This window comes from Dermacentor albipictus, chromosome 1 (genome assembly GCF_038994185.2).
Source record: "Dermacentor albipictus isolate Rhodes 1998 colony chromosome 1, USDA_Dalb.pri_finalv2, whole genome shotgun sequence".
Taxonomy (NCBI): Eukaryota; Metazoa; Arthropoda; class Arachnida; order Ixodida; family Ixodidae; genus Dermacentor; species Dermacentor albipictus.
Genome location: NC_091821.1, coordinates 134,863,907 through 134,884,239, shown reverse-complemented (window position 1 = coordinate 134,884,239; position 20,333 = coordinate 134,863,907). Strand labels below are relative to the sequence as shown.

The 20,333-nt window shown below is 46.2% G+C and overlaps 1 protein-coding gene across 5 annotated transcripts in view; it reads left to right on the top strand.

The window, feature by feature from the left end:
• The window catches only part of CngB (Cyclic nucleotide-gated ion channel subunit B), a 65,013-nt gene that overhangs the window by 38,829 nt on the left and 5,851 nt on the right, over window positions 1-20,333 (top strand). For all 5 annotated transcript variants that reach the window (XM_070526098.1, XM_070526079.1, XM_070526087.1 and 2 more), the window contains 14 exons: window positions 168-295; window positions 2,083-2,256; window positions 2,866-3,074; window positions 4,439-4,489; window positions 5,188-5,274; window positions 5,396-5,460; window positions 5,930-6,055; window positions 9,635-9,936; window positions 14,063-14,160; window positions 14,250-14,333; window positions 14,445-14,563; window positions 17,149-17,295; window positions 18,380-18,515; window positions 19,232-19,517. In XM_070526098.1, coding sequence (XP_070382199.1) covers window positions 168-295; window positions 2,083-2,256; window positions 2,866-3,074; window positions 4,439-4,489; window positions 5,188-5,274; window positions 5,396-5,460; window positions 5,930-6,055; window positions 9,635-9,936; window positions 14,063-14,160; window positions 14,250-14,333; window positions 14,445-14,563; window positions 17,149-17,295; window positions 18,380-18,515; window positions 19,232-19,517 — 2,012 coding nt within the window. The remainder of the gene's footprint in view (window positions 1-167; window positions 296-2,082; window positions 2,257-2,865; window positions 3,075-4,438; window positions 4,490-5,187; window positions 5,275-5,395; window positions 5,461-5,929; window positions 6,056-9,634; window positions 9,937-14,062; window positions 14,161-14,249; window positions 14,334-14,444; window positions 14,564-17,148; window positions 17,296-18,379; window positions 18,516-19,231; window positions 19,518-20,333) is intronic.

Genomic DNA, 20,333 nt, shown 5'->3' with positions numbered 1-20,333 from the left:
TGCCGCGGACGCTTGCTGTGCACACATTTTTGCGAAGGCATTTCTCTGCACGCTTATGAATGATTATATGTATAGCAGCATTAACAGCGTGACGGTAAAAGCAACCAGTGAACAGGGAAAGAGACTACAGCTACGCAGCTGACAGAACTTTCTCTGACTCTGCGCAGCTCCGACTCTGAAAACACGACGGCCTCGGAGTTTGTGTCAGAGAGGATACAGACCCTGGTGCGAGCCTTTTCTCACCGATCACAGCGAGTCAAGGAACGCATCGCAGAACCTCCCACACCAAGCCCGAGTAAGCTTTCCATGTGCCCTGTACAGCTTTTTTTTTAATGGCAATGGATGTAAATGGCCGCAAACAACAATGGTCAAAGGTCACACCAGTTGCACTAGCAATCTATTTTGTGTCGCTGGCACAGTATTGTTTTTCTCATTGAGCTCAGTTAAATGTCGCATGTACCTGGCAGTGTACGCAAGTCAATTTAACTATATTTAACGCCATGAATCACAATGCCGGTTCCTCTTGTTCCGCACATACTCAAGCAAGAGTTCTTTGTAATGGAAGCAGGGTCCTTAACATTAGCCTAAGGAAATGGCAAAATAAAAAAAATCACCGGTGATTGCGTTACTCCTTAATGCGAAATTTGAGCGCAGCTCGATACGTGTTTTCATTTCGCGATATATTGAGTCATCGCACAGATCACCGCCACGATCACCGCGCCGATCACTGCACCGGTCACCGCACCGAGTGGCAGAGCCGCGATGCGCGGCGCTATATATAGGCCGGCCACACAGTTGCCGCTTCCCGGCGACTGCAGCTTACGCAACCGTAATCTTTACAGGGAAACGCTTGCGACGAACGCTATGCGCGAGGCGAGCTTTCTGGTTCCCTTTTTGTTTCCCCGCACCGCCGGTGCCGCCACTGCCGCGGATGCGCGGACGTGACTGCCATCTGGAGGCGCTTCAAGGTGGCTTCCTCCGCTTTCCTCCTCGTGCTTCCGCTGCACCCTCTTCCTCCGCTTTCCTCCTCGCGCTCTCTTCGCACATGCCGTCTTTCATCCACCGCTCCGCGTTCGCTCTTTCATCCTTCGCTGTGCTCAGTCACTCGGTTACGCCGAGGGGCGCCGACCCTCTACGCAGGAACGGACGCCTGACAGTTGCACTATAATATATGTATCTTTGTGCCTGGGTATAGAGGAGTTTGGTGGAAGGGGCAGAAAATAGTATACTTCCAGCTTCTCCATTTTACTTGTAGATACAAGCAGACATCCAACGTACAATATTATCCACTTTGAGCAGTTCAGGTGAGTACTACGCACTGGCCACTTATGTCATTGTTTTTAATGAGTACCCTTCAGCCAGGACGTGGTTTAACTGTAGACCAGTCAAGATTACCCCACTTTTACGTGACCTTTCTCTCTTTCTTTTTCCTTTCTTTCTTTTCGTTTCTGTTTGTTCGCCCAGTGGTCTGTATCCAACAATAGCAACATATGTGTCTCCTTCTGACTAGTTTTCAAATTAATTTGAGCGCTGTATTCTCATCCCCTCGAGTCGCTTTAGAAATATTAAATATGGAAGGCTTCCTGAAGCGAAGCTATTTGCTGTAGCATTAAATAAAGATATACCGTAAGTGCCTAGCACCTTTTGCAATGCGCAGGACGCTCAAGTTTTTGCACTATGCCGAGGGTTGACTGTTCATCACAAGTTTATGGTCGCGCAACAACCATTTTCGCAGTGCATAATCCACCGCTAAAATTACCTAGCCGAATAGGTGGTTCGTGCTAGTCCCGCATAGCTACATACTGTAAAAATTATTACCGTCAGAACTAGAGTTTGTTGCAGTAAGCACTTTTCATGTCTTCAATTCCTTGTGTCACCTCGTTCACTGCGTGCGTCTTATTTCGACGCAGCATCTAACGTTCAGAATGGAGGGAACGTTACCTTGTTACATTCTGACCAATGCTACATTATCGAAGGAACATCTACGTACCTGTCCCATACTACCTACAGCAGCGCCACGTGCTTAGTCACAAGCGCACTTGTTTCTAGCCGCATAGAACAAAGCTCGTCTTCGCCACGCAGCCCCGCCGCCGGAGAAGCGCGAGGACTACGAGAGTCGGCTGCGGTTGGATTCGTTCGCACTCGTCGAAGACGTGCCGGCCGAGAGCCAGGCCGATTCGGAACAGTTCATCAGGATAGGCTGTTGCTCTTTTTCTAAGAAGGCCTGTACTTTTCCTAGGACCATCGACCCTCAAAGTAAGTAGGGCAACTGTGAACCACAGATATCAGTGTTGTGAAGCGCCTTGAAATGTGCGATGCCAGAGAATTTGAATTAGCGAAGCTTGTTTGCGATGAGAACTGCAAGTTGGTAGCATTTTCAAAAGATATTTTCTGTAAGGGCAAGTGTCCGACTGGCACAGTATTTGATTACCTCACATAAATGTATCGCTTTATTTTACCACCCCGCCTGTTGAAGTTCAGCTTCTGTTTTAAGGGGAGCTAAAGATGGTATTGATTCGTTGAGCACTAACAGCTCAGAGAGCAACGGTGGACACCGGGAACCAGAGAACAGCGTGCGTAACCAAGAGTTCGTATTGAATCATTGCGCTCGTCAGCTCTCGAAGAGTCACGTTTCGTGGCTTACCGTTGTTTTTGTGTGCATGATGCGTTACCGACATAATACGTAACTACATTCGTCTTCAATAAAACGAGAGAGCCCAGGCTTATAGAGAATGCGTAATTTCACGGTTGCTGACGTGTAGAATATGTCACAGTGCATAAGAACCTGTACCCACTCCTAGACGTGTACGTTGCAACGACGCAAGTGACCGAAGGGAATGCAGAAGCGAATGGCTTGCACCGCAGGCAAGCTCTACGTATCATGGCAACTGGCAGTGAGCGTGTGCTTCCTGTACAACTGCTGGGCCATCTTCCTACGCGCCGTGTTCCTGGAAGGTTCGCACGCCGACGAGGCCGGCTTCTTCGCCTGCGACTACCTGTCCGACCTGGTGTACCTGCTCGATATACTTCTCTTCAAGTCGCGCATCAGGTTCCACTCCGCCGGCATGTGGGTGGTAAGCCCAGTAATCACTCGCGTTTTTTTGTCAGTCATTTGACGCGCTGCCTCAATTCTTTGTTTTATTGGGATAACAATTATATGGGTACTCCGAGTGCATTTCTGCCGTCGCCGTGGTGTTCCGTTAAAGTACAAGGGCGGTGTTGCGGCGCGCCGCATCGAGTGACAGCGTACGAGGGTGAACCTCGCGCGCGCAAGCAAGGAAAGCGGGGAGGAAGCGAGCCGTCTTCCATCGCGCGCAAGGTACCAGGGAGAGAGAGAGGGGGGGGGGGGGGGCGCTCTACTCCAGCGGTTGCTGCGTATGCGCGGCCACGCGGGCCCTGTCTTGAAAGCGATCTGCGATGGGGACAGTCTAGGTGCGACGAGGGCTGATAGTCTCGTGTGTGCTGTGTTCTCGCCGCTTAGTTCGCGTTGAAGCGAGAGGTGCAGCACGAAGGTCAACTGGCTCGCTGCTGCTGTCGCCCTTCCTGACTCCAGCATTTGGACGGCGAGTTTCCGCGGTGATCGAGTGAGACGTGTTCACATTTTTTTAGTGCGCGCGTGACAGAATGTTTGTTAATTTAGTTAGTAAGCGAATACTTACAAATCGATACGGCCGACAAAACTACTATCCTTACTTCGTATAGCTGTCTACTAATTTGCTATTGGAATTGATGCTTCACCTTTCGGGCAAAACTGCGACCTTTTAAACAACGAGGAAGAAAATGCTATCAAATTTTAATTCATACCGGAACGGATATGTTGGGGCTCAGCAAACGTGTTGGCGACTCCGAAACTAATTTGCATCTTAAGAGAACGTTGTGCTGGGATAGTTGATGTTTGAGTGAAAATATGACGCCTGGCGCAAAAATAAAGAAATAAAGAAAAGGCGCAGGCTGTACGGGAGCTTTGATGATTCGTCTCGCGCGTCGGGTGCATCCGTGAGCGATTATTTAGTTTCTTAATTGCTTTCCTTTTTTCTTCTTTATTTCTGCGCAAGTGTTCACCAATTTGCGCAGTTTTTTCGTGTTTTTTTTTTCTCTGAGCCTAATGGAGAACAAGTGTATTTATTACATTTTATGCTGCCCAACGTTCTTACATGTCTTTTTCCCCCGTCATCAACACGAGTAGCTTTGACAAACCGGTTCTCGCAAACGAGCAATTTCCATGGATTTTTGTTTTCTACTGCGAAGCTTGTTTTCTGAGAACCCCATATAGCCGCTGTAGCTTCATGCTACCGTCTATAATGGACGACAATTCTTCCGCTCGGGAAAACCTTTAATGCGCCCTTGTCACTATAGGGTTGCCGCTAAGCATGCATTTTCTGTACAAGAAAGGCGCCTTCCAGACATTCACTGCACGCATGTTTTTTGTCTCTTGCAGGAAGATCCCAAACTCACCCGATGGAACTACTTCCGCAAGCTTATATTTAAGGTAACGGCGTAAATTTTCAACTTCTGCAATGTGTACTCTTGGATTGATTGAAAACATTTTTTATTCGATTTAAAAATTCTACGAGTCGAGTGGAAGGTCAGCCTAGCCCGGCCGCCCTCTGGTTTCCTCCGCTGCCAGGGCGTGACCGACGAGCAATTGCAGCCGGTTAGGGTCGTCGCTGCGAAGGATGGGTTGCTCGAAAGTGGAGTTGAGAGTGGGTTCTACCTCGGTGTGAAACTGCCAAGCCCATGTTTCGTGGTATTGATCCGCGAGCTCTCCGCTGTGAGAGCATTGCGGTTTGTAATTCGGGAGACACCATAAGTGTAATTTTGCGAGGGATGAGAATGTGCTTGTGTTGTAGCTACGTGGTATTTGCATATATTTAAATATTGATGCATTATAGTTGGAACACTCTGTATACGAATGAAATCATCTCGAAACACGCAACTTGGCTTGTTTCTTTGTCGTCAGTTCTTTTTTTTTCGTGTAATCTCTAATTAATAGTATAGCTAACCAATCTTTAAATATTCACACAATTATCATTTCACCTGTTAAAGTTGGCTGGTTGAAAACCAAAAGAAAGGAATGCTTACTGTGGCCTAGCTTTTGCGTAGCCGTCCGTTATTTCTTTTTCTTTTTAGCCATTCGGTCATTTAGTTGAAACCGCCTGTACAATCTTGCAATGCAACGTTTTGCAGATGGACGTAGCTTCCCTGCTTCCGTTGGACATCCTGTACTATTTTTACGGCGTCAACCCACTGCTCAGGTTGCCGCGTATGCTCAAGGCGAGTGCCCATGTTTTATGCACGCGCTGTGAAGACGACGCCGACCTAATATGGCGGCTTTCAAAACGCTGATCTCACTTTCTAATATATCATCACATGCGCATGTGCTTTTCCCACCCAGATACAGACATTCTGGGAATTTTTCGACCGCATTGATGCCCTCGCCAAGTCGCCTTATGTGATCAGGCAAGTGTTTAATTCAGTCACAAACATACAAAGTAACGACACTGTTTCGTACGAGTTTATGTCGCTCTCCCTGTCGGTGGTGTAAAGCTGTGAAGTAATCCTTACATAGAAAACGTAATAAATGCGAGTACAAAGTGAGTATGAGATTTGACAACAAGGATATCTTTTTTTTTATTCCATGTTGTAGACTTCATTATTGTTGTGCGGGGAAACTTTCGGCACAGAACAACTCTAGCTGTAATAGATACAGTAAAATATGCAGCTATTGCACGAATATTTGAGATTGTGAACAGTGTTATAAAAATAATTTTTTACATTTCTCGTCGTATCAGCCGATGCTGAAGTGCTATAGAGTTGTTCCATTTACGACTGTAAAAGGAGCGTAGGCAAGATTTTGCTGAACATGCAAGCTCATTTTAATGGTGGCAGTTGTTCTTGGGGTGTAATAGGGTTTCCCAAATCATTTCAGGGTCTTGCGAACGCTTCTTTACATGATGTACCTGATCCACCTCAACACTTGCGCCTACTATGCCATCTCCAAGTACGAAGGCATCGGCTCCAACCAGTTCGTCTTTCAAGGCGGAAACAAGACCGCGTGAGTATACTTTGCACGAGTTGCACCTTGCCTGTGCGGACGCGGTTACCGCATTTTGAAAATATGCATCTTGTTTTCCTATTCTTCTTTTCCTTTCGCTTATTATCCGTCGACCCGAGTGGCCGATCCCGGCGATAACGGCGGTGCTACCCTGTCTGAGTCAGTGACGAAGGGCGACAGAAGTGGAGAATGAAATGGATCGTTACAAAATACGACTCTCAAATGTGTAACACGGACGATGCTCAGGATACTTCTTGTTGAGCTAGCTAGTTGGTGAAACATAGCTATTAGAAAAAGGGTGCCAATTAACACACATATACAGCCGAAGTAGAAGGAACGAGCCCAAGTGTGTTGGCAGCAATTTTAGCACAAGATGACTTTGCACCGGCGGCACTAGTGGTGAAGTTTATGCGAAGTTTAGACAGAGCACAAGCAGGCGTCATACTCTGGGACTGTTCACTTCGGTTGAATTCAAATTTATACGTACGAGCATAATGTGAGCATAGACGTATCTACCCACTTGCCCCCCACTGTCAGAAGTGGGGTTCAAAGTATAGGCCATTCGCTCTTCCACTTTAGAAAGCGGGTACTGTCGGCTGCGCTCTGGCAAAGCCAACAAAACAACAGGTGACGCCAAGTTTTCTTTCAGAATAGCACCCGCCTAAATATGCTTTCTTTACTAGGCATCCCCTGATTAGGCAGCGAGGCTTTCGGGCCTCGCTGCCACGCGCTGTAGCAGACGACGCTCGGACGCACCTTGCACGCCTGAATTGCAGAGGAGGCTGTCGTCAGACAGTCCAAAACAAGTTTCACCTTCCGCCGCTTCCATCAACCATGCATGTCTGTTGGGGCTGTCTAACCTAACCATCTTTGAATACTCAAAATCAGCTTTGTTTTTTATAATTTACCGGTCTGTAATCACTTGCCATTTTAGCAATTTTGTCACTTAATTTAGACACTTTCTTGTCTGTTTAGCAACAAAGTTTTCTATTTACTAACCGGTGACTTTATTGGAGACTTGAACGAACAATTGGCGACATTTTAGTGACTTCGAAGTTAAGAAAGTTGCTTAGAAAATGACCCTCCTAAAGGCCGTGCAATATTCAAAAGCCAGTTGTATTGGCCTAAACTTGCTGTACGATGCACAGGCTCCGTAACCATGATGAAGTAACGGTTAGGCCAGGTTAGCGAACACTTTGTTAATGTACCACTTGTACCAAACGTTAATGCCATCCTTAAGAAACATAACATACTCATGCAGAGTAATCGCCTCAGCAATGTGTTTCTGGAGCCGCCACACGCAGCTTACCGACGATCAAAAAACTTGTGCGACATACTAACGTCTACTAAGACAACCAAACCTGTTCACATAGGCTGTCATCCCTGCAACAAGTCACGCTGCAAGGTCTGCGCTCACATAACGACTTCGTGGGCGGAGTGTTATGAGCACCGCCTCAAATTTTAGCGTTTTAACCTCACCAGGTCTGGCCATTTTGAACTGACAAGCGCACAGTATACAATGCGTGATAACGATCGCGTCTGCAAAGTATTACATCGCTACGCGCCGCGCAAAGATCTGAAATTTCAAACCGAACGCCGTTTTCCCTTCTCCTCGCGGCCGCTGCGCTCCAAGCCGGAGGATGACGTACACGCGCTAGTGCGCGTACGTACACGTGTTCGTACTGTGATTTGCTCGTGGTGACACGTGACTTCGAGAATTATTCAAGGCAACATGTGTTATTTGTGTAATATGTTGCTAGATTAGACGAATTAAAGCTTAGAGGAATAATAAGACACACAAACCGAATGTCTGCATGTTTTTGTTTTACTTTGCAGCACAGCAAGATAGATGTACTTCCGTTTCGTCTGCTTGTTCCCACGTCGTGCAGTCGCGCGCGCATACACCGAAACTATGTCATTTTTTTTACCGTGTTCCAGTGCGGGATCATGCTCTGTGATCCGCTTGTGTCTGCCTCAGTATTCGTGCGCATAGACTTATACCGCTGGTCAGGTGTCCTCGTGCACAGCGCGCAAAAATCGTGTGCTTCGCGAAACAAGACAATCGCAACAGCTCGCACGCGACGCCGTCAGCAGAAGTGCGCCGCGCCGCAAAAAAGCGAGGAGAGAAAAATAATGAAGGTGGGGCCCGTGACGTTTGCGTCACGCGATCCTCGAGGTCCGGTATATGGGAGAACGCAAGGCAGGAATATGCTTTTTTTTTTAATTCTGCCATTGCCGCAGACGACGCTCATTTCTGTCTCGAACTCATGCACGTGTGCTAATTGGCCAACAAGACTGCCTTTATAAATTTAATCTGATAATGCACGACCACGTAAGCTCCCAAGAGTCATCCGTGTGTGATCAAATTGTTTAAGTGTGCCCCTCGAGTTATACAAATGCTTCCAAGGAGTGCGCTTGTTGCACTTACGAAGACAAATGTTCTTGCCAAACTCTGACTCCCCTTGTTTCCCACTCTTGATCGCTTCACCTTCCTGCGACTCATTTGTTTTGTTTGTAATGCTGCATTTGTGCTTTCAATAAACCGTGCTCCATAACGTGAAATGTAATGACATAAACTTGCTAGCATGTGAACATCGTTTTACATTAATGGTAATTTTACTTTACTCGAAAGCTATAAGTATTCGATACTATTATAAGTATTCGGTGGCAAAATTTACTGTTCGTGCACCCCTAGAAGAGCCTAGCGACCAAGTAAAGAGTGATGAAACGAAAAATGATGGGCGTAACGTTAAATGACAGGGAGGCGGCAGCATAGAATAAATAAGCAAACTAGTATAGCTGATATTCTATAGCTGAGATTGAGGGGTACAAGTGGGCTGGCGTTTGTCATGTCAAGGGGTTTGACGTCCCGAAACTGCATGGCGGGTCTTGAGGTACGGCGTACGGCATAGTGGTTCTTCAGCGTGCACCCAATGCACGACACATGAGCGCCCTTGCGTTCCGTCTCCATGCGTACAACAGATCACCGGTTGCCTATTAGAGCAACAAAATGGGCGCCAAGGAAAACGAAAATCAGACGTGTCGAGGGTGGGAGAGGATTAGATGTTGTGATAAGGTTTGAAATTTTCAGGCGTAGGATGGAGCCGGTCGACACAAGACAGGGACGATTGGATCTGGGGAAGAGACCTTTGTCCTTGCAGTAAACAGTGCAATGAAATTGTAATGACTATGATCATTATTGTGGTGATGAATTAATGAATGAACGAATAATACAAAGATCTCAGAGTTCGAAAGACTGAAAGGGCGTGACCTCCTGTTTGTGCGTGTATATAGTACATCAAGAAAATAATACTATACTGGTACAGGTCGCACATAAAAGAAAAACTGAACATACATAAACAAAATTTAGTGCGATATAAATTTTAATGAGCAACAGCTAGCTAGCTGCAGAAAGCATGCACGATACAAAACGAATAGCGTATTCGGCACTATAGTGAACACGAATTCTCTTCATGTGATTAGATTGACGATGCCTTTATACCTGCACGCTATGAACTTCATAACGAGGTTCAGTGTAGAGTCGCTGTTGATAGCGGTGTTCTGGTCTCGCTTGCGCAGGTACGTGCGCTGCTTTTATTTCGCCTTCAAGACGGCCACGTCGATCGGGAAGAATGCGAAGCCTAGCAACGAGCTGGAGTACGCGTACATGACGCTCTCGTGGTTGCTGGGCGTTTTCCTGTTCGCCTTCCTGATCGGCCAGGTGCGCGACATCGTGGCCACGGCCACGCAGGGCCGCACACAGTGCCGCCAGGCGGTCGACGCCTGCGTGCGACACCTGCGCCGCCTCGGCCTGCCCGACGACCTGCAGAGACGCGTCCGCCTCTGGCTCAATCACACCTGGGCGCAGAAGAAGACGCTCGGTGAGGATCGGAGAGGTTGTGGCGGGTTCGGACCCCCACCTGTGTTTACTTGCTTCGGTTTCCTTTCCCTTCAATGATTCTCCATCCGGAAATGCTGGCTGCGCTTCAATTCTCCTATTATTTGCTTGCCCTCACCAAGTTTTGGTTTCTTAGGTAGAAATGCAAAAATAGTTCATTACAGACATTCGCACAAACATTAAGAAAAAAAAAGAAAGCAGGAGGACGGGAGAGGGGGGGCGGGAGTGAAGGAGGAGGATATCACAGGCGCAATATCATACCATCACGCACCTGCTATTCCGCAGCAGTATACATGGAGAAAAACGTATCGCCAGTTGGGGCTCCGTTGCACGGCTCAACTTCCACGGCTCCGCTGCAAGAAAAATAGTGCGCATGTTTCTCCGAATGCTTCGCTACCTTAGAGAAACCCGTTATTCACGCCCTTTAATGTGAGCTTCCTAGTACAGCAGATGAACAATTCAAAATTCTATCCGGTCATTCACTGCCGAAGAGTGTTAAGGCGCTCCCAAATAAAATTTTTTCGACTTCAAAGTCATTCCGTCCTGCATTATGTGCGTTAATTGAATAATGTACATAACGGGATTTAAGTTGACGGATATCCTTTTTTTTAAAAATCGTTAACAGAATTTTTAAAGATAACCCACGGCCTGTACCACAGTTGTACTTCTCGAGCTAAACCACTCGCAGAGGCAGACATTATGCGCACGAGAAATCAGAATTAATATTTGACTAATAACAAATTTTCAGTAATTAGTTTTTTTACTGCACATATTGCAATATACGAATTGTAGCAGCCACTGACTTCGAAAGTCAGATCCACAACAAAATCTGAGGATGACACCAGTTTAGGGATATTCATTACCAAAGCGAGCGACGAAATGCATGGGTGTCCCAGTTACTTTTCACTTTCAATGCATAAAAAGGCGTTTTCATTAATAATGTAACTGGGACAACACTACATTTTTTTCCTCCAATTTTGACGCACTTATCTTAAACTGGTGCTAGTTTCGACACTCTAAGTTGATGTGCCTTGTGAAATCACTAGCTTCAATTCGTGTATTGCAATAGAGGTGCTCAAAAGTAATTAGTTCTAAAGTTTAGTTGTACAATTTGTTATTTGTCAATTGTTCATTTTAATTTTTTTAGTGTAGGTAATGTCTGCCTGTTTGAGTAATCCAGCTCAATAACTAGGTTTGTGCTATGTGTCATAGAGGATTTTTTTTTTAATTCATCGTCATTATCATCATCAACATCATCAGCATCAGCCTGTTTTATGTCCACTGCAGGACGAAGGCCTCTCCCTGCGATCTCCAATCACCCCTGTCCTGGACCAGCCGATTCCAACTAGCGCCCGCGAATTTCCTAATTTCATCGCTCCACCTAGTCTTCTGCCGTCCTCGACTGCGTTTCCCTTCTCTTGGTACCCATTATTGTAATCCTAATGGTCCAATGGTTATCTAACCGGCGCATTACATGACCTGCCCAGCCCCATTTTTTTTCTCCTTATGTCAATTAGAATATCGTCTATACCCGTTTGCTCTCTGATCCAAACCGCTCTCTTTCTGTCTCTTAACGTTATGCCTAGCAATCTCCTAGCAATCTCCATCGCTCTTTGCGCAGCCCTTAATTTGTTCTCAAGCTTCTTTGTCAGTCTTCAAGTCTCTGCCCCATATGTCAGCACTGGTAAAATACACTGATTGTACACCTTCCTTTTCAATGATAATGGTAAGCTTTCAGTCAAGAGCTGACAATGTCTGCCGTATGCGATCCAACCCATTTTTATTCTTCTATGAATTTCCTTCTCATGATCAGGGTTCCCTGTGATTAATTGACCTAGGTAAACGTACTCCTTCACAGACTCTAGAGGCTGACTGGCGAACTTGAACTCTTGTTCCTTTGCCCGACTATTCATCATTATCTTTGTCCTCTGCATATTAATATTCAACCAAACTCTTACACTCTCTCTGTTAAGGTCCTCAATCATTAGTTGTAACTCGTCCGCAGTGTTGCTGAATAGAACAATGTCATCGGCAAACCGAAGGTTGCTGAGATATTCGCCGTCGATCCTTACTCCTAAGCCTTCCCTGTTTAATAGGTTGAATACTTCTTCCAAGCTCGCAATGAATAGCATTGGAGATATTGTCTCTCCCTGTCTTACCCCTTTCTTTATAGGTATCTTCCTGCTCTTCTTTTGTAGAATTAAGGTAGCTGTAGAACCTCTGTAGATACTTTCCTAGGTATTTACGTAAGCGTTCTGTACTCCTTGATTACGTAATGCCTCTATGACTGCTGGTATCTCTACTGAAACAAATGCGTTTTCGTAATCTATGAAAGCCATATAGAGGGGCTTATTGTACTCTGCGGATTTCTCGATAACCTGATTAGTGACATGGGTGATCCATTGTAGAGTATCCCTTCCTGAAGCCAGCCTGTTCCCTTGGTTGAAATTATGTTAGCGTTAAACTAATACGATCGATCGGTAAGAAATATAATCGCGATTAAATCGTGAATGTAAGTGGATATCTCCAGCATACGGAAGCACAAGAAACATTTTCGGATAAATACTAGACAAACACGAAATAAGGCAAACAACAAAAATTCCGCCTATCTAAAGCTGAAAAAGGAAACGAGTGTCATTCTGTAATAGTTGTGTTTCTCACAAACTCCACCTTCGTTCCAAGGTGCAACGTTCTTTTTTTTCCCCCTTTGTTCCACGTATTAAAAGGCAGGTGGAAATAAATTGCAGTTAGGACTTACAGAAACAGATGTCGGGGTATGGTAAGCGCTTCTGCCTCCGGATATACGATGGAATATCAGCTGTCAACTGCTTCTAAGAAGCATACCCTAGCTTGTGTTAAAGAAAACATGCGCGTACGTACATACACACACGCGCACGGACCGTTAAGCACTTCCTAACGTCAAATGTATGCGCAAAATTGAGAGTGGCATGTTTCCACCTTCAGGCATGCTAGCTGCGCCATATGTATTTTATGCTAATGGCTACGTCTCAATACGGCGATGAACATTCCTTAGACGTTTTCCACGAGACAGTCCTTTCATCAGCGCGTGCCCAGACGATGCGGGGCCCGAAATAGACTCTGCCGCGCAAACAAAGGAACTCGCTTCGAGGTAACAACTGTCGCGAGGATCACTCTACCTGAACCTGACCATGACAAGCTCAGCCAATCGATGAAAAGGGCCAACGTCCAAGGCTACCGTGGGAACAGCGTCAACCTCAGATTTACAGGTTGCTACACGTTCGCGCCATATGCGGGGACGACGGTGCAACATAGGAGGCGGAATTCGACGGAACGATACGACGTCATGGGCGGGATATTGCGACAGATTCGACGATTGTGATTGGCCGAGATAAAGTCATCAGATTCTCTAGTCTAGTCTCCTAGGGAATACGATGGTATTAAAAGCGGAGACCTTTGGTGCAGTGAGGGAATGTGCTGACGTGTCCTGATGTGAATGCAGTCGTTTAATGTGCTCCTACATTGAGTGGGCTTCCGTATCTGGAGCCAGTGTAAATAATGTAAAATAAACCCTTCATTCCTACCACCGGACGTACTCATGAATGAGCCGGGCGCATTCCTGGCCTAAATGATACCACGAGCCACAACAGAGCCTGTTCAGCTATTCAGCCTGAAATTTTCCCGCCGCGCTCGTGTAAACGATAGCCGGCCGAGTTCAGCGAGTGTCGAGCCAGAATGCCTGCGCGACTGCATGGGCCAGCCTGGCATTCAGCTCGACCCATTTGTAATGTGCCTGTAAACGCGGGTGGGTCGGGCCGCCGTTCGCCACCAAAGAACATGACGCAGTACTCGCGCGCTCTGCGATCTCAGCCCTGTGGAGGCTGGATTTCGTTCATGTAAACGATGTCAGGTCAGCCTGCCTAAGGCCGATTTCTGACTAGACTTACAAATAAAGTCGGGTGTTGAATGCAGTATTTGTTTCCACGTTAAATTCCTGCTTACGCCTTTTCGTTTTACTTTATTTGACGTTGGGATAACGGAAGAGCCGCTGGTTTCTAAATTTGGTGAACTTGTGATGCCAAGTCAAGACGACATATAAAAAACTTTTCACTGTTTTCTTGTAAACGCAGACGAGAACACCATCTTGGCCACGCTCCCTAGAAAAATGAAGACCGACATCGCCATAAGCGTCCACTACAACACACTGGCCAAGGTTCAATTTTTCCAGGTCTGTGCGGCCGGTCTAGTGAAGCAGTTCTGCTTTGGCCAGCCCAAACCGTTAATATATCTCATCTCTTTCTTTTCTGATTTGCGCAGGACTGCGAGCGGTCAATGCTGCGAGACCTAGTGCTAAAACTGCAGTCTGTTCTCTTCCTTCCTGGCGATTACATCTGCCGCAAGGTGTGCCTTTCGCGTTTTGTGTTCGAGCCATTACACGCACTTCCTTCATTGTAGGTTTGCTCAGCTCCGTTTCAGCTACATGGCATGTAATTTTGTTTTCCTTATTCTCAGGGAGAAATCGGTGTGGAAATGTACATCGTCAATAAAGGGGTCATCCACGTCATCGGAGGAGAAAACAACAACGTCGTGCTCGCAACGCTCACCGAAGGCAGCGTGTTCGGGGAAGTGAGGTAGGAGCCGCGCAGCAACTGGTATACTTGAGGGTCCTTCATGTTGCTGTAGTGTACGCTGCACCGGGGAGACGAGCGATGAGGAGCCACACGGAAGCCACATTGCGAAGTCCCGTATTTGCCTTCTTGGAAGAGGCCCAAATTCAATCTGAGAAACGCACTATCTGCAGGCGAAATTCTGTGCAGGAGGCTGCGATTTTCAATTACTGCTCATATCCCCTTCTGAAAGAATGCGCGAGTAATTTCCGGAAGAGTCAGCTCTTTCACATCCATCCGCAGTCGATATTTCGGCGGCGGCGCCGCCGCCGCCCAGCTCCATTTTTTTTCTCTTTATGTCAATTGGAATATCGTCTATACCCGTTTGCTCTCTGATCCAAACTGCTCTCCTTCTGTCTCTTAACGTTATGCCTAGCAATCTTCGTTCCATCGCTCTTTGCGCAGCCCTTAATTTGTTCTCTTCTCAAGCTTCTTTGTCAGTCTCCAAGTCTCTGCCCCATATGTCAGCACTGGTCCATATGTCACCATATAGCACCATATGTGAGCACGGCGGCGGCGGCGGCGGCGCCGCCGTTGCCGGTTGAAGTTTATTGAATACTTAGTGCAGATACAAAATTATTGATATTTACAACAGAAAAAGGTCCGATATATAGTGTAAACCACTGCAGGGGGACCTTTTATAAAGTGAAAAAAAAAAACAACACTGATACTACTTGACAGCAAATAGGCAGCGAATTATAAAAATACGAAAATGCAAATACAAATGCAAATACATAATGAGGCAAAAGAATAATACAATGGAAAATATAAAACGATAGGGATAAGGCTTAAGCTGAAGTAAGAAACGAAGCAAGCAGTATTAAAAACGACAGAATTGAAGTTGTGTTTTAAAAGACATATTCAATAAACGGAGCTATAGTTTAAACATGAAATTGCGAAGCTGATGCTTGAATGACGATATAGAAGAGGCAATGAATTCCAAAGTTTGATTAAAACAAATGCTACTCTTTGTGAACCATAGTTAGTTCGTACCTTAGGGAGTATAAAATTGTTATTGGAGGAAAAGCGCGTAATATTTGAGTTAGTAAGGTGTCGGATAAGAACAAATTTGAGAAGGTTATGGTCTTTAACTGCTTGATAAGCAAATGTGCAGACATTAAATTTGATTAGATTGTCAATATTCCGTATGTGCAGTTCCCGGTACAGATCAATAACATGTGAACGTCGGTTGCTGCAGGTGAGAATGCGAATGGCTTGATTCTATACATGTTGGAGGGAACAAAGATGGCAATGATATGTTTGATCCCAGGAAGCAATACAGTAATTTAGATGACTGTGAATGAATGCATAATATAAGGCGACCAAAGTAGTCAAGTCAAAGTAACATCTAGCTTTTAGTAATGCCCTAATACCATAGGAATTTTTCCGCTGTAGCTCATTAATATGCAAATTAAATTTTAAGCGGGAATCAAGTTTGATACCAAGGAAGGAACTATGATCTGATAGATGAATAGGATGTGTGTTTATAAAGAGGGGAATAACCTGCGCGTTATTTATTGACCTGGAATAGAAAATTAAGAACTTACTTTTCGAGGGATTTATCAAAAGCTTACTTTTAGCACACCATGCACTAACGTTAATAAGTTCAGCATTAAGGGTTGTTGTAACGTTGCTTAAAGAATTACTCGAACATAAGACAGTCGTGTCGTCAGCATATAAGATGCATTCTGATAATGCGGTTAGACACTGTGGAAGGTCATTAATGTATAGTAGAAATAAAAGCGGGCGCAGAATTGAGCCTTGCGGAACGCCGATGTTAATTATGTTTTTAGTGGAATAGATGCCGGAGATGGATATTAATTGCTCACGATCAGATAAGTAACTACGGAAAAGATTGAGAGAGTTGCCAATAATGCCATAAGATGCAAGTTTAGAAAAAAGAATGTCATGATTAAGTGTATCAATAGCTTTAGTAAAATCTAGAAAAACAGAACCAACGAAGTTACCATTGTCAATTTCTAGTTTACATTTTTCTGTGATTAAATGAGGGCTAGGTTAGTCGAATACCCTTCTCTAAACCCAAATTGTTTCGGATGAAGTAGGTTAAATTTTGTTAAGTAGCTAGACAGGCGAACATGTATTATTGTTTCAATTACTTTGCTAAAGAAGGGGAGAACGGATAACAGCCTATAATTAGAAATTACGCATTAAGCAGGCCGTATCTGCGAAAAACACGACTGGTTGCTGATAATAGTACTCTGCCCCCCCCCCCCCCCTCTATATATTAACAGTACAACACTCAGCTTCCTATATGGAATTTTCAGCGCCTGTTCTGGTGATACTTAGTGGAAACCGTACTTTCTTTCGGTAAAACTCGCATATGTAGCACAGGGCCTCAGCGTTCTGTGAAATATACAAGAACTCAGCCAAAAATAAGTCTGTTACATGCACTAATTAGTTATGTGTAATCGTTCGAGGCATGCTAGTGAGCGTGTTTTCTTTTCTTTTAGGGGGGAGGGGGGGGGGGGGGGTTGGCGGCGTTGTTAACACTCGTAACGTGAATGGTATACCTTGCTTTTCTTTCCCAGCCTCCTCGGGCTACCCGGCTTCAATCGGCGCACTGCTGACGTACTCTCGGTGGGCTTCTCGAACCTTTTCGTGCTCAGCAAAGACGATCTGAACGACGTCCTGCACGACTACCCTGACGTCGAGGCCATGCTTCGCCGCAAAGCAAAGTGAGATCACCGTAATCAATGCATTGCCGGAGAAGCTTCGGCCTACGGACAGTGTTTCCACAAGGGGCCTTGTGGTTAAAACTTTGCCTCCTTCCTGAGGTTCCCCTTTGCTGAAGCTTTTTGGCAATGGTTGAACACGCCACGTCCTGTAATAAATAACGTTGAACCAATATACAAGATAACGCATTATCTATAAGCGTCAAGGGCAGGCAGAAGACGGCATCAAAAAATTAACGCCTCCATTTTTTTTTTACGCCGTTGTTGGCGTTATATTTTTTTCGTATCACCGCCTAATTGGAACGGTCAGAAAGCGCGCATAGTTTGTTGTGAGAGTCGGGCGCGCGTTATCAGCTGAAACGCTTAATCTTTTGGCATGGAGATGCCGAGAGCGCCCTGAGGAAGCGCGCATATTCGGTTAAACAACGGCCCTTTTCAACGTTGCCACTCGAGCAATGCAGGTCTGCATGTATATTAGGCCGCGCATGCTCCTGGGCACAGTGCGTCAGATCTCGCAACCGCCGCACGGTGTCGCCCCGCAGAGCAAGGCCGTCTGCTCGCGCGCTCTGCACAGACGTGGACGCGGCTGTACACCACCGCTTACCTGAGGGGCGTTTTCCTGCGGGTATTGCTAAGTGTAATATGCGTATATATCTTTCGCCTGCAGCGTTGGCGTGTCTGTACGGATAGCCTGATAGCATTTTTCACAGATCCTCCTCACGTGCTCGTAGCTTTCACGACAATACTGGGTACGTGACACATCTGCCAGCTTAAACACAAAAGGAGGCGATGAAAAAGAGACAAGGGAGATTAAATGTCGTACGCAAAATGTCGTACCTCCGCCAGTCTGCCTAATAGAATGTTTCTTTTCTCTCTCTCTCGTCTTTCTCTTTCTATAACGTATGACATTGGTTGTTAGCTAGTGCATAAGCCCACGATGCTCAGTTCTTTTATAATGCAATGAATGACACTCTCTGTCAACTGGACAAGAATGCACGATTCTGACGACACTTCCACGAATTATATCATTGAGTCTCTTAATAGCAAACAAACGCGAGCGCCTGGTATTTCTGCCATGTGCCCGCAGGAGTCAGATGATGAAGAACAAGGCGTCGAACGAGAAGACGCTGGAGGGCAAAGCGCGGCGCATCCACGTCGAGCCAATCATTAAGACACCTCCGGCCAGGCCCAAGACTCCCAAACTGGTGCAGACAGTGTTGCAGGTGGGTTTCCGGGTCTCAAGAGCATCCGTCATGACTTCATACACAAAAGTATTTCACGCTCGCAAAAAGTAAGACTACGACCTAAAACTCTGATAACTAAACTATCGCGTCGGACGTACGTTGAAGTTGTCCAATGAAGAGAAATTTAGCGATACATGTTAATTCAGCATGCTCTATAATATTCGCATTCGTAATTTGCCTTGCACTGCATCTTTACTCACCTTGGCGAACCGTACATAGCCTTTATCTTTTGCCGTGTGGCGTCTGCTGTGTGTGAAGATACGTGCTCAATTAAACTGAGAGGGAAGATAACGTAAGTTTAGCCTTACTTAACAAAACATGTTCCAAAATAAAAGCACGCAATTTATGGATTAAGCATCATTTGTGCATTCGGCCAGTAATAGTAGTAACAAGATCAGAGAAACGCTAGCGAAAAATAATATGTATATAGAATTGGTGGATTTAACATTCAGAGCGCATGTATGGCGTACTCAGGCTACAACAGCACTTACCATGCTGCTGCAAAGCCGGTTTCCATCTTACTGCTCCTGTAGAGGGTGCACCGCCGCGTTATCTTATTTAGCGCGGACAAGCGACCTCGCAGGAGCTTTTCTCGCGATGGCACGTAAAATTGCCGTCTGGCTGAATCTAGCTTGCTCGCCACTAGGTTGCAAGCTGCCGAGATTCATTTGCCACGTTCTTGGCACGTTGCGCAGGTACTGCGGCCGGAGTCTAAAACCGGCTCAGCCCTAGCGAGACGCGTTTTCGGCGGCCGCGCGAGCCAGCGGCCTACAAGCGGCAGCGAGTCGGATAGCAGCAGCAACTCAAGCGAAGCCATGGGGCGGCCCACGACACTGAGCTTTCGCGATGAAGACGGCGTGGAGATGCGCGTGGACACGTACCACGATGTGACGCAGAACGCGCTCACCCTGAGGGCAACTTCAGCATCGGGACTTCGCGTACCGCGCTCGGTGCCACCGCGCTGCAAGAGCTCGCCCGCAGGTGAGTGCTCGAGGGGAGCGCTTTCTCCTGCCGTCCTCCTCAAGGCGGACACCTCAACTGTTTTGTGGAAGCTAGCGGCACTTGGACTTCCGGGGAGGTCACCCTGCCAAGGACTCAACGAGCACGGTGCTACTGCTTAGCTTGTGTAATATTAAGGAGAACCGTCGTATTTATCATACCATGGCCAATGGGTAGAGCTCATCTGTATTGATTTTTTAGCGGTTGTGGCGTTTAGCGACCGTACCTCAGTACCTGTTGTTTAGTGACCGTGCACGCGTTCGTACTGTGGTTAGTACGAACGAATAATAAAAAGGCAACAATTGAAATGCCTTACTCGGGAATGGAGCCTCAAAGTCTATACGTAAACGTGTTGACTGTTCAAGTAGTACGTAGACTCAAAACAGAAACCTAGCGAAAGCAGGACACCACCACGAGAACATAGCACCCACGCAAGGTAAACTTCGTAAATGTATATTCATGTGATCGAACTCTCAGTTGACGCGTGACACAACACGCTTGTGAAAATATAATGAAACAAAAAAATTATTTTCAAATAACGCATGGTGTTAGAAGATAGCGCGAAGATTTAAGCACCTTGTATATACATGTGCACACACATTTCACCCCCATATACACATTTCGCCCCCATCTAAATGCGGCCGCCGCGGCCGGGATTCAATCCCGTTAGGCCACCGCGGCGGGCTCTTGTATATCTGGCCATGACATGGCAGCATTGTTGTCTTCAGGTAGCATGTGTGGGTTTACTGACCAGTTCCCTTCACCCAAAAAGTTCACGTACACGTGACGCTTGCGGCA